Source organism: Trachemys scripta, chromosome 24, assembly GCF_013100865.1.
Source record: "Trachemys scripta elegans isolate TJP31775 chromosome 24, CAS_Tse_1.0, whole genome shotgun sequence".
In the NCBI taxonomy this organism is placed as follows: domain Eukaryota; kingdom Metazoa; phylum Chordata; order Testudines; family Emydidae; genus Trachemys; species Trachemys scripta.
Genome location: NC_048321.1, coordinates 15,071,048 through 15,085,253, shown reverse-complemented (window position 1 = coordinate 15,085,253; position 14,206 = coordinate 15,071,048). Strand labels below are relative to the sequence as shown.

At 46.8% G+C, this 14,206-nt stretch overlaps 1 protein-coding gene across 1 annotated transcript in view; it reads right to left on the bottom strand.

Moving 5' to 3' along the window:
- The window catches only part of LOC117869734 (tumor necrosis factor receptor superfamily member 8-like), a 40,957-nt gene that overhangs the window by 18,822 nt on the left and 7,929 nt on the right, over nt 1-14,206 (bottom strand). The window contains exon 2 of the mRNA XM_034756805.1: nt 1,094-1,184. Coding sequence (XP_034612696.1) covers nt 1,094-1,184 — 91 coding nt within the window. The remainder of the gene's footprint in view (nt 1-1,093; nt 1,185-14,206) is intronic.

The following is a 14,206-nucleotide window of genomic DNA, read 5'->3' as shown; positions in this document are numbered from 1 at the left end:
TTTCCGGGACTTGGTCTCTCTAAGCCATTTCCTGTTTCTGACCACAAGGCTTGTTACTCTTCATGAGTCATGCTAGCTACCGAGCGGCCTGCTGCTGGCGCTGAAAACAAGCTGCCCACCTCCCTCTCCTCTGGAACACTTTCTAAACTGTTTTGACTCTGAAGAAAGCGACAGAGTTTCCCCGGTGCCGTTTGCTATTTTTATGGCCTGCGATCGGATGCAAATTGAGCTTCACAGTTTTACTGGACAGTTGGAAACCCTGCAGCAGCAAATCCGTGGGGCCGATTCTGGTGCAGTCCCTCGCAGCAGTGGGTGCAAAACACCAGCAATTCACGCTGGCAGCGTTTTACACCGTCTGTCCACGTGCTTCGCACCACTGGACGCGACCACGCAAAAATTCAGCGGGATGCAAATTAAGGACCCGATTCTGCAAAGGCTCTGAGCACCTCCAACGAGGTGCTGAGTGCCTTATTGCTAGTGGCACAGCTCCTTGCCAGACCAAGTCCACAGGGCATGTTTACACCCCGGAGACGATATTGGTCTGGCTGTTCCATTGTCGCTATGCTGGCAGAACCCTGTAATAGAGACACTGCCTACGCTGATGGAAGGAAGGGGTTGTTGCATCAGTGTAGGAACACCACCTCCCACAACGACAGTAGCAGTGGCGATGGAAGGATCCTTCTGTCAGCATAGCTACCTCCCTGCTGAGGGTTAGGTCTGCATAGAGTGAGCAGGGTGTGTGTGTGGGGGGGGGGGGGTTGGATTTGTCGTCCCCTCCCCAACCAACGTAGCTACATTGATCTAAATTTTAAGTGTAGACCAGCCTAAATGTCTGCAAGCCGCACTGACAAAACTGTCAATGCCTAAAAACAAGCCGGGGCTTATGCCCTTCATACTGCAGATCACTGGGACGTTTGAGGGGAGGGGATCTGGATCCAGACCTGTTGCTCATTCATAAAACTGCACACGGCACACATATGCAGGGAACAGAAAGAACTCCCCCCACCATTTCATGTTGACTAGTGCATTTGCACCAGTAAGATGTGCCGGAACGTTTGCCTGTTAATTGTTCCCGAGTTACAAACATACTGACCTGAGGGACACTGGTAGCAGCAGCGTTGTGAAGTTTCATCATAGAGCCAGTTCTCTAGCACATTACAGGACTGAGGTGAGATAATCAATGTCTAGAAAATCAAAGAGACCAAAGACAGCATTAAAGCTCGGTAGCAGAAGCAGCCTTATTCAACGCACAGCACTTCGTAATTATCCAATATGCACCCAGTCCAAAACACAGAAAAGCCCATCTTCCTGCAGCTCTTTCCTGTGAACGAGTAGATGAGCTGAGTGTGGGAATGGGAGGCTGTATTGCAACCCGTCCATCTGCCATTTCAGTGCTCAAAAGCCTATGGTAACAAACACAACTGCATGGATCAGGGCCGGCTCCAGGTTTTCCACCGCCCCAAGCGGCGAAAAAAACCCCAAAAACCCGACCGGTGGCATGTCAGCAGCAGCTCTATCGCGCCGGTCCATTCGGCGGTGGGTCGTTCACTCCTTCCCTTCCTCTTCGGCGGCAGATCAAAGAGGAAGCGAGGGACTGAGGGACCCGTCGCCGAAGACCCGGACGTGCCGTCCCTTTCCATTGGCCGCCCCAAGCACCTGCTTCCTTAGCTGGTGCCTGGAGCCGGTCCTGGCATGGACTGCAGTACTGTCCTAGAATGACCCCCTCTCCACTCCAAACCAGGACTTTGGAATAACCAAAGTAGACTCCCTAAGGAATCCATATCAGGTTTTAGACTTGGTGTATGCTAGACTTTGGGTCATAGTCAGGGCTGTGTAGATATCCAGCCAGAATGGACATGATAAATAAAACTAACTCTTTACATTAATAGTCAGTCTTATGGATTGTTTCCAGGCATCTGGTGACCTGGGCCACATGCAACAGGTGCCTGCCATCCTTCTCAAGGCTCCTTGAAACTACCTTTTTACAGTTCTGCCATTTTGTTAAGCTCCTGCTGGGTCCAGCAGTCTCCTCTCCCATATATCAGTGTAGGAAATAGATCTCTGTGTTCAATGGTTTAACTGGATATAATCCAACCCAAAGACCTGCTTGCAATTCAATTGTTTCGCTGGTAACATGGGGCCAGAGCCTGCAGTGACATCAGTGGCCCAAGGAGAGGGCCTGCAATCCCTTACTCCCATGCCCAGCCCCACTGTCTTCAGTGAAGCTTTTCTTGTGCGTAAAAGGTTTTCAGGAGCAGACTCTGCTCTGACCTTAGATAAAAAGACTCCGTTGTGAATGGTCTCAAGAAGCAGATAAGCCAGAAGGCACCTCTGTTCAGTGGCATCAGCACCTTGCTTAGAGCAATTTGAAGCACGTACTGGGAAATTTCACTGCTACAAGTTTTCTGATGAGATCGTTTGAACTTGGCATTCTCCCATTCACCCCCCGCCCCATTCTCTGAATTCCATTTTCAGCCACTGGTGGAAAGTGTAAAATCATCTGGAACAGCAACTTGTCTCAGAAAGAGATGGAACCAGGAGATCCACCATAGACCGTGCCTCTTGATGGCGTTTCGACAGGTAACAAGGACCTCAGGAAATCCACAGCAGATCAACAGGAGGGATAGCTCAGTGGTTTGAGCATTGGTCTGCTATACCCAGGGTGGTGAGCCCAATCCTTGAGGGAGCCATCTGGGGCAAAAAATCTGTCTGGGGATTGGTCCTGCTTTGATCAGGGGGTTGGACTAGATGACCTCCTGAGGTCCCTTCCAACCCTGACATTCTATGATTTCTATGATCCCCTTGACTTCTGCGGGAGAATTTCCCCCAGTCCTTTGGCATAACACTTCACCCTTCTGCAATGCCTTCTGTCGACAGTGCAGAGCTTTACCGACATTCATCCATGAACCTCACACCCAGCCTCTGAAGCTCTCTCTCTTTTCTACAGGGGAGGGATTTGGTGCCCCAATCACACAGCAGAATGATAGGAAAGCCTGGAAGGGTACGTCTGCACTGCAAATAAAAACCCGTGGTGGCCCGTGCCAGCTGAGTCGGGCTCAAGGGGCCCGGGCTAAGGGGCCGTTTAATTGCAGTGTAGACATTCAAGCTCTGGTTGGAACCTGGGCTCTGGGAGAGTCACAGATGGGTGGACTGCATGAGCCTGAATCCCCCAGCTGCGGGGGACTAATTGCAGTGTAGACGTACCCATTGGAATGGAGTCAAATGGCAAATTAGTAGCAGAATTGGCACTAGAACCTCTCTAACCATTAGCACACACTACCTTCTAGAGGCAGTAATAGAACCAAGGATCCTGACACTTCAAAGGGACTCAAGAGGCTGTCTGAGATCACAGAATGAGGAAGGGGGATCTCCTGGCCTCTGCTGCAGAAGCACCTTAGCTAGCTTCTAAGACTAATTTAAGCAGCAGGAGGTGATGTTATTAACTCAGTCGTTTAGAGGGAAAGGTCCCTCCGGGATCACCATAGATTGTTTCAGCTAAGACATCGTACTGTGAAGGGGATTAGAACTAAGCCCAGTTTTTCTACCCAGTTTTAAAAAGATAAATTTAAAAAACCACAGTCCGTGGCCACACCGTGGCTGCTGGCCCAGCTTTTCTGTAAATTCTCTGGAAAGTCACTGACAAGCGCAGCGCTTCCTGCCTGGCTCTCTGATGAAATCCGACTTTGGGCTGTAAGGAATGTTTAGTATCAGAGCAAGTTGAGCGATGTGACTTTAAATGATTGATGCAACACTCCGCTTCTTCCACTGAATTTTCTGGAAAATACGTAGACGCTTTTCATCATTTAATTAAATGAGAGGGTTTTTACAACGTTTAAAATATTGAACATACAGGACCAGTTTTGGCTCGTAGTTACAATTGCATAAATCTGGAAAATGGACTTATTCCAGATTTGACTGAGAGCAGAATCTGGCCCACTGCCTAATAACGACTGTGATAAATTATTGCACATCTGCAAACAAATGTGACTCAATTACTTAATACCTCATTTTGCCACAAGAGGGCAGCTGCCTGCCAGTTTACCGCTTATTCACTGCCTGACATCCACAACCTCGCAGACTGATCTGCTGCCAAGGTCAGGTCTGAAAATGACACAGCATAGTAACACGCAATCCACCCACCATTACCACCCTGCGGCCAGCACAGTAGCGTTGCTGCCTTTATTATCCTCTATGCAAAATCCCAAAGTGCTCCGAGTTTGTAGAAAACTTTGTAAAACGATTCCTTAAAATCAAGGCACGGTTTCTCTACCATGGACTGTCTCTTTCTGCTGACTCAGCCTTCCTATTTCTTGGCAGTCCACCAAGCCTCACTGAGGGTTTGTCACTTATGCTGGGTCATGAGCATGAACTTACTCATCAAGCGCTTTCCGCTGTCCGCTCGGTGCCAGTGGACATCCCATTTCTGACTCAGACCTTTGTTGGCCTTCCCTTTTCATTCCCTCAGCTATTTCAACCAGCCAACAGCAGCACAGCATAGTCAAGTCCTCTTATCATAAAATCAGAGACTATCAGGGTTGGAAGGGACCTCAGGAGGTCACCTAGTCCAACCCCCGGCTCAAAGCAGGACCCATCCCCAGACAGATTTTTGCCCCAGATCCCTAAATGGCCCCCTCAGGATTGAACTCACAACCCTGGGTTTAGCAGGCCAATGCTCAAACCACTGAGCTATCCCTCCCCTTGTGTTAGGTGTGATGAACAGAACAATGGCCCTTGAGAAGTGACTCATAGGGCACTAGCACTGGCCAGGCAGTTTGCCCCACATCCCCAGTCCCTGTAGTAGCAGCAAACCATTTATGCCTGATCAAGGCAGAAAATGAATGATATAAGCAAAACTGACAGCAGAGAAATGATGTGGGCTTCGCTTCTTTAACATGTACCGGGTTTTCTATAACCTTGGTTTCAGAATTTCACACTTCTGATGTCAAAAATGTAGAGTGACAACCGCAAGATTGTGTGGGATGAAGGCAAGTGTGTCCCCAAAACCGACTGGCGGGCCTCGGAGCGAGTGGCGTGAAGGCGTTTGGGGTTGAGAGCGGCATGTTAAAAATGACAAGGCCAACTAACTGGGTACATGTGTGAACTGAATGCTTGGGGAAGGTGGGGGTCGGAGTGACACATGGCAAAGTGAGTCTACAGGCAGCAAGGATGGTGTAATTTATACCTTCTTCTGGCCTCTCAGTTTGTTGATGTATAAGAGTGTCTCACTATAAACTGATGTAACACATTCAGGGACAGAAGGTGTGAATTACCTCATTTTAGCTGCCTTTAACCAGGTATACCCATGTGTCACTTTCAACCCCCCTATGCATTTGCTCTGATTACGGCCCTGGAGCTACATTAAAGGGTTGATTGGTTTGATTTTTTTCTTTTTGAAACGAGTTCAGTGTTTTCAACCAGGGTGAGTGGCCCAGAAATAAACCTCAATGCTTTGAGAGAGCAGAAGAGAGATGGATCACAGAGAACAGACAATGAAGCTGAATTCCTTTGCCCAACCAGTTTAAAGGGAAGTGATTCTCTGGGGAATCCAAAGAGCAGAGGAGGCAGCATCCAAGGTGCTGCTAGAAATGATCTTTTGAGGTTAGTGATACTTAGTGGTTCGGGAGTCAAATTAGCGATCAGCATTACCCAAAAGATGTGTTAATCCATTGTTTCATTTACTATAGTACTATTCATACTTAAACACTATGACGGGAAATTCTATAACTAACTACCAGTATTATTTTCACAGCAAAATGACTGACCAAGTATTATTTTATCAACTGCAATTGGTTAACATAGTAAACACATCCTGACTGGTTAATAATTAAATCACACAGTGTTTTAATATCACATGCGGCAAAAAGTCGCAGGAGACACAGAAAAGAGCCGCTTGCAGATCATGAGTCTCGGTCCGAGTATCACTGTTCTAGGTTTAAAGCCCAAGCCCCTTGGTCTGTATAATTTGAAACACGGTACAGAAACCTACCGAGGCACCGCTATTTCTGCCAGAGGGACAGAGGAAAGATTTGTTGGTGCCAACAGCCCTAGATATTAAACCAATGTCTCTAATCGACTCAGACATTTCCAAAGCTGTAGACTGAAAGCACTGGCTCCTGAAATGAAGTCAAGGCCAGTGTTCAAACATCTGCCTTTTGAGCAAAAATAGAAGCCAGTCTTCCATCAACGGAAAGTGCAGTCCCATATCAGAAGGCAGAATTCATCATACCTTATTTCTTAGCCACCCTCAGCCCTCCAAGTACCACTCTCAGACCCTGTTCTGAAGCAATTCTAGCACAAGTACTGCCTTTAGATTACATTTCCACAAGGGCCGGTCAAACATTTTCCATCAAGACTTATTTTGTGCAGAAAATTGAGTTTTCAACTGCACTAAAATGTTCATAGAAAGTGACTGCTTTCCTCAAAAACCTTTGATTTTTTTGTTGGCTAACTAAAAATCAAAAAGTATCTGGCAAAAAAACAAAACAAACAAAACAAAAAAACATTTTTTGAGGAAAAAAATCAAAATTTTCCACACACTAAAATTGACGAAAATTATTTTTTTTTTCCATTTGTCGTCAAATTTTTCTCCGGAGAAAGAAACAATTCCAAACAGCTCTAATTTTTACTATCCTTTCGTGAGAACTTATGCATGGAAGAACGAGAGAGAGAGAGGTAACACGATACAAATTCATATCCTCACTGCAGCTCAGAAAATGCTAGTTAAGGAGGTACCTTTCTGGCTTTTCTAATCCAATCAGTTTTATAAATCATGGGTGTGTTTGTGCAGAACAATAATTTTCGGGTTAACAATAATACTTTGCTCTCACACCGTACTTTTCACCTGTGGATCTCAAAGCATTTTATTTCGGTGATTTAGCATTATTACCCCCATTTTATAAGTGGGGAAACTGAGACACAGAGAGGTGAGCAAGCCAATGACAGAGCCAGGTGTAGAACCCAGATTTCCTGACTCCCAGCCCCTTGGCCTGCCCACTGCATCACTGTGCCTATTAAGTATCAGGGGGTAGCCGTGTTAGTCTGTATCTACAAAAACAACAAGGAGTCTGGTGGCACCTTAAAGACTAGCAGATTTATTTGGGCATGAGGTTTTTACTCACAAAAGCTTATGCCCAAATATATCTGTTAGTCTTTAAGGTGCCACCAGACTCCTTGTTGTTTTTGTGCCTTTTAGAGAGCATCAGGGAGGGTAGTGCTGAGAATTCTACCTTTTTATTTTTTTTAATGGGGGTTAGGCTAAATCAAAATTCTAGTACCAATATAATTAAGTGATATTTCATGTGCTTTCTTGATTTGACTATATATTGGACCACTGTCCATTATATGCAAATAGCCAAAATGTATGTAATTTCCCACATTCCAAGGTGAGTTTTCTGGAGACTACCCCCTGGTACTTCTTTTTCCCCTTTATCCTGAGGCAGCCCCTCACTTTCTGATTAAGGAAGGCTAGACACTGCTCCTGCAGGATCCCTCCAGCACAGTCCGGTGGGTCCGCAAGCCATTTTCTTGTGTAATGTCCACTCCTCCTCTGCTGCCCTGGGATGGAATGTCTCATGTCAGACCCTGAATCATGAAATGTTTGCAATGTAGATGAAGACAGACTTTTTAAAAACAGCAGAAATATTTCCAAGGGCTGACCGCAGGCTTCCGTGGAATACAAAAAAGATTATGAAAGTAGTTTTGAGTGACTTCTTAGGAAAATAACTTTGTCAGAGGCCATTTCTGTTTTCACTGGCAAGCATGAATGTTTTACTTAGATACTGCAGTCAAAATGTGGGGTGAAGATCCCTGCCCAAATAATGAGCAGGGGGGAGGGATAGCTCAGTGGTTGAGCATTGGCCTGCTAAACCCAGGGTTATAAATTCAATCCTTGAGGGGGCCTGTAACAAGGTGCTGGCCAAAAGGCACTGACTCTGCCCCTGGTAGCTCAGAGCCTGCTAGGTCAGCTCCCAGTAAGGGGAAGAGATTGGAGCTGACAGGGATTAAAGCCCTAAAGGAGAGACACCTGTGAGCTTGATGGGGCAAGGCCTATAAAGCTAGCAGGAAGGAAGTAGGAGGGGAGGAACAGGAAAGCGAGGACCTGTTGCTCCCAGCTAGCTGGGAAAGCAAGCTGTTCCCCTAAGGGGCTACCTGCCTGGGAGTGAACTGTATAAAGCTGTATATAAGTGGTGGTGGGAAAATAAAAGGACACTGGTGTTTGAAAGAGTGGTCTCCCACAAATTTGTGCAACAAGCAACAAAGGGCACGTCTACAGGGCCATTTAGGGATCTGGGGTAAAAATCTGTCTGGGGATTGGTCCTGCTTTGAGCCGGGGGTTGGACTAGATGACCTCCTGAGGTCCCTTCCAACCCCGAGATTCTACTTACATAAATATAGTAGATCCTCCTGATTAGCAAAAAGCATGACCAAACTATACCAACCCATAACAAACCACCTTTCTTTAGGAAGATAACCAAAAAGTACAAATGCAAAACAAGATTAAAATCAAAGACTTAAACCAAGGTTTCCTGATTTAAATCATGATAAAAAAAGGTGATTTAAATCAATCCACCCTCTTGGCTCTATCACTTTATGACCATAGGTCAGTAACTTAAGAGCTCTGATTCAGTTTACCCCTTAGAAAAGAAGTCATTTATTATTTTTATCTGTATGGTGGTAATTCCTTCCCCCTGGGGCTGTGGTAAGGATTCATTACTGAGGCCTGGTCCACACGAACCCCCCCACTTCAAACTAAGGTATGCAAATTCAGCTATGTTAATAACGTAGCTGAATTCGAAGTACCTTAGTTCCAACTTACCGCGGGTCCAGACGCGGCAGGCAGGCTCCTCCGTCGATGCCGCGTACTCCTCTCGCCGAGCTGGAGTACCGGCGTCGACGGCGAGCACTTCCGGGATCGATTTATCGCGTCTAGACAAGACGCGATAAATCGATCCCAGAAGATCGACTGCTTACAGCCGGACCCGGAGGTAAGTGTAGACCTAGCCTTAGTGTTTGTACAGTGTTTTGAAGATAAAGCTTATAATATTAGGGCATGACACAGGTTGCACGTATAGCCAAAATACCCATTACAAAATTCTTTTATCCCTGTACATGTTTCTGTCCTCCTTACGGATCATGTGAAGCCAGCTACTCCTCGGCACAGAGGGCAATCACCTGAAAATACAGCTGCACTGGACCAATACATGCAGTGCTCCGTGACAGCTAAAAAGGACCTCTTCTCTCCACTCCACGAAGAGCAGATTGCTTGGTTCTACCAAGTCTTGATCAGGTTTCAACAGTGGTGCTGGAGATGCTTGGGTCTTGTCTGCACTAGCAGTTAAACTTCTCGTCGCCAGTGCAGGGGGAGCATCCACTGTCAGCAACAGGTCAATTTCCTAAAGCAGACAGGACCTTTGTCCAGGGAAGCCGTTTTAGCGCCTTGCCAGAAAAAACACCCACATCTAAGCCCAACCTGCTAAAAGGGTGCTAATATGGTATCCTTAGCCAAAGATGCCAGGGGCCAAGGTAATGAATTTACGGCGTTGGGACTGTCTGGCGGCGGATTGTATCACTCCGCCCTGTCTACAGGAGGAAAATTCTGAGAAAATTTCCCACCAGTAGCAGCAACATTGATCGCCCTGGACACACTGTGTCACTTCGAACTGGTCTGAGCTAGGTTATGTGAGAGATGTTGACAGTGGTCGCGGCCGCAGGCGCCTTGTCTGCTTTCCCTAAAACCTGTTCAGTGGCAACACTGGGAACCAACAGTAGGATTTTGTTTGTTTGTTTTAATTTCTCCTAATGGGAGGTAGGCCCTAGAAAGCTCAATGATCATCTGCCAGAGGGGAGGGAATCACAGAGGATCATTCACATGCAAGCTAAGGCCCTGTTTGTACAAGGACTAAACAAAAATAATTCCTGTAGGGGGACGAGCAATCGAGAGTGCAAATGAATACCGCATTTACACAAGTTTCTAATGCATCCATTGCGGGTAGGCTATGTTTTTTGCCGCCCCAAGCACGGCAGTCAGGCGGGCTTCGGCGGCATCCCTGTGGGTGGTCTGCGGTCACGCGGATTTGGTGGCGTTTCTGTGGGTGGTCTGCCGGTCCCGCGGCTTTGGCGTACTTGCTGCCGAATTGCCACCGAAACCGCGGGACCGGCGGACCTCCCGCAGGCATGCCGCCGAAGGCTGCCTGACTGCCGCCCTCACAGCGACTGACACGCCACCCCCCCCGTGGCTTGCTGCCCCAGGCACACTCTTGCTGCACTGGTGCCTAGACACACCCCTATGGGTAGGATCTCAACACAAATAATAATCCCTAATGTCCTTATAGGTGTTAAAGGGTCCAAACATGGGGCAAAACATGCGTCTTGTAAAATAGTAAGAAACTTGGGAAATGCAAAAAGCAACAGAGGGTCCTGTGGCACCTTTGAGACTAACAGAAGTACTGGGAGCATAAGCTTTCGTGGGTAAGAACCTCACTTCTTCAGATGCAAGTGACTTGCATCTGAAGAAGTGAGGTTCTTACCCAGGAAACAGAGTAGCAGAAGAAGTGGGCTGTAGTCCACGAAAGCTTATGCTCTAATAAATTTGTTAGTCTCTAAGGTGCCATAAGTACTCCTGTTCTTCTTTTTACCCAGGAAAGCTTATGCTCCCAGTACTTCTGTTAGTCTCAAAGGTGCCACAGGACCCTCTGTTGCTTTTTACAGATTCAGACTAACACGGCTACCCCTCTGATACTTGGGAAATGCAGTAGATCTAATATACTTGGACTGCAGCAAAGCATTTGACATGGTAGCACATAGGAAATTTAGCTAAATTAGAGAAGATGGGAATTAGTAAAGGAATGGCAAGGTGGTCAAGAAACCGGCTAAAGGGGAGAAGACACTGGGTTGTGCTGAAAGGTGAATTTCCAGCCTGAAGGGAGGTTACTAGTGGAGTTCCTCATGGGCTAGTCTTGGGACCGATCTTATTCAGTACTTTTATTAATGACCTTGGCACAAAAAATAGGAGTGTGCTCGTGAAATTTGCAGATGATACAGAGGAGGATCAGAATATTACACAAGAAGATCGGCATGAGCTTGAAGACTGGTGTGACAGAAATGGAATACAATTCAACAGTACGAAGTGTAAGGTCATGCACCTACAGTCTAACCAGAAGAATTTCTGCTATAAGTATGGACTCATCAGTTGGGAATGAGAGGAGGAGAGACCAACCTACGTGTGTGCGTTGACCGCAGGATGACTATGAGCCACCTATGTGGTGTGGCTAGGTTTGCATTTGCTGTTATCAGACGTGGCATTTCTAGCAGAGATAGGGAAGTATTAGTGCCACTGCACGAGGTACTGGTAGGACCTCATATGGAAAACTATAATTCTGGCCACCCATGTTCAAGAAAGAGGAGTTCAAGCTGGAACAAGTGCAAAGAAGAGCTACTAGGATGATCAAGAGAATGGAGGGCCTCTCTTATGAGAGGAGACTGGAAGAGCTTGGTGGGTTTAACTTAGCACAGTGAAGACTGAGAGGGGATCTGATTGCCCTCTAGAACTACATCAGGTGGTAAACACCAGGGACAGTGAAGCTATTTAAGCTAAAGGACAAATGGGGATAAACTGGCCATGAAAAAATTCAAGATGGAAAGTAGAAGGTTTCTAATCATCACCAGAGGACTAAGTCTTGTAACAGCCGCCCAATAGAAGTTGTGGGGAAAAACAACTTAATTAGTTTTAAGAGCAAGCTGAACAAATTGATGAGTGGGATTGTATGATGGGGTGGCTTGTGATGGTGGCTGACAAGGCTCGGGAGCCCTGAGGGTCCCTTCTGGTTCATATCAGATGTCCCTAAAATCTCATGCTTCAGGGCTGCCGTCAGTCACCGCCAGGTTCACCTGGGAGTCTCTCAATCCATTCCCTGCCCTTGCAGGGGTCTCAGGCATTGGTGCACTTCAGTCCCTCCCAGTCTCTGCCTGACATATAATAGTTCAGTCTCCTGTGGGCTGAAATACTTTGGTCTATTTCATTGTTGGGTTTAGTGCACAGGGGCTGGGTGGTGTTGAAGGCCTGCGATATACAGGAGGTTGGATTGGATGATCTGGTCATCCCTTGTGGTTATGACTTGGCAGAGTAGGATAGGAGGATTTAATTACAGCATAGCAGAAGGCAGTTGATCTAGACTCTTTTAGAGAGCTTGGTCAAGTCACACCATTGCTGTGTGCCTCAGTTTCCCCATCTGTAATGGGGACACTGGTAATGGCCTTGACATCCTTTACAAGGCATTTTGAGACCAACAGATGAAAATCACTTTATAAGGACTAGTTATGATCACAGAAAGAAAAAAGGGCCCTTTGCCAATTACTCTTTCTGGAGATATGTTGGTCCTTCTCTCATTCCCCCTTTCCCCTCCCCAGCCTCACCAAGTTGGCTGAAGAGGAGGATTTCCCCATTTGTTATATTGTCCTTAGGTCTTTATAAACAAGTCACACAATGAGTGTGGGAACCAGCAAACGCAGATCCTGTTCTGAGAAGGGTTTCATCCAGTCCTGACTCATTGTTATTAATATCACTAATAACTGATTATTTCAGAGTGGAGATGGTCTCATTCAATAAAGACGCTTTGTTAGCTAAAAACTGAAGGTAAAGATTTGACTTAGCTGGCCCCATTGCTCATATTTAGCTCTTGAAATGAAGTGAATGGGGTGGGGAGGAAGGGGAAATCTAAGGTGTCAACCAAACTCTATAAACCTCAAAACTATCACCTTCTTGCAAAACAGCTGCTGCCCTCTATGCCGGGAGACCTACCCTAAACCTCTGTTTAGGGGACCCCTAAAAAGAAAGCGAAGACTGCAAAAACATTCCAGGGAACCACTCCACCTCTCACCAAATGTGGATCATTCATTCTTCATGGACCCAATGATCTTAATAATAAATAATATATGGAGATATACCTATCTCATAGAACTGGAAGGATCCCCAAAAGATCATCAAGTCCAGCCCCCTGCCTTCACTAGCAGGACCAAGTACTGATTTTGCCCCAAATCCCTAAGTGGCCCCCCTCAAGGATTAAACTCACAACTCTGGGTTTAGCAGGCTCAAACCACTGAGCTATCCCTCCCTTGCAGGTGTTGATGGTTGATTAGTCAGCTGGAGAAGATTCACTTCATAAGTTTTACCCCTTGTTTCTTATGTCATAAAGTACGACCTCTGGATGAGAACTTTCACTTCTGCCCCAGTCCCCCCTTCTCTCCTGTTAATATCTAGACACATTTAAGAGTGCAGTGTAATATAATTGGTATGCATTTTCAACACAGCACGGAGGTTGGCTTTATCAGGGAAACCTCTGGTGAGCTTCAAAAGCCAAATTCAACTGCTTCCCTCATCTGTGAAAGGTACAGAATGAAAACATGGTAACCTCAAACTCTTTTTAATCTTCAGTGTATCTCTCCCTTTTCGTCTTTTGACTGTGTTTCCTTCCCCATTGTCATCTCTGAACCTCAATGGGGAAGCAAATTGAACTCAGCATCTTTGGTCAGGTGAATCCAAAGAGCTGTTCCAATTCCAGTGGGCAAGTCAACATCAGTAGCAACCATCACCAAGCTTGGGTATCACAACTGTTCCTGAAGGCAAGAAGAGGGAGGAGAAGGATTAAATGGCACATTTCCCCATCCAAAGGACCAGCCACTCCAAATCAAAAAGCTTTAGTTTTATCTCAGTGACATACAAGATTTACCAACTCTGAAAGAGAAAATATATTAATTTATACAACTTCCAGCATTCTTCAACTGCAGCCTAGGGTTAAACTAGGGTTACCATACGTCCTCTTTTTCCCAGACATGTCCGGCTTTTCGGCAGTCAAACCCCCGTCCGGGGGGAATTGCCAAAAAGCCGAACATGTCCGGGAAAATGGCGGCTCTGCTCCTCCCCGACTCTTCGGCTCTGTTTAAGAGCCGGGCTGCCCGAACGCTATCGGCTTCGGGCAGCCCCGTGCCTCCAGACCCTGCGCCGCCGGAGCCCGGGCGGGGAAGTGCCCGGCTGGGGGCGCAGGGTCTGGAGGCAGGGGGGCTGCCCGAAGCCGGTAGTGCTGGGGCAGCCCGGCTCTTAAACAGAGCCGAAGAGTCGGGGAGGAGCAGAGCCGCCATTTTCCCGGACATGTTCGGCTTTTTGGCAATTCCCCCCGGACGGGGGTTTGACTGCCGAAAAGCCGGACATGTC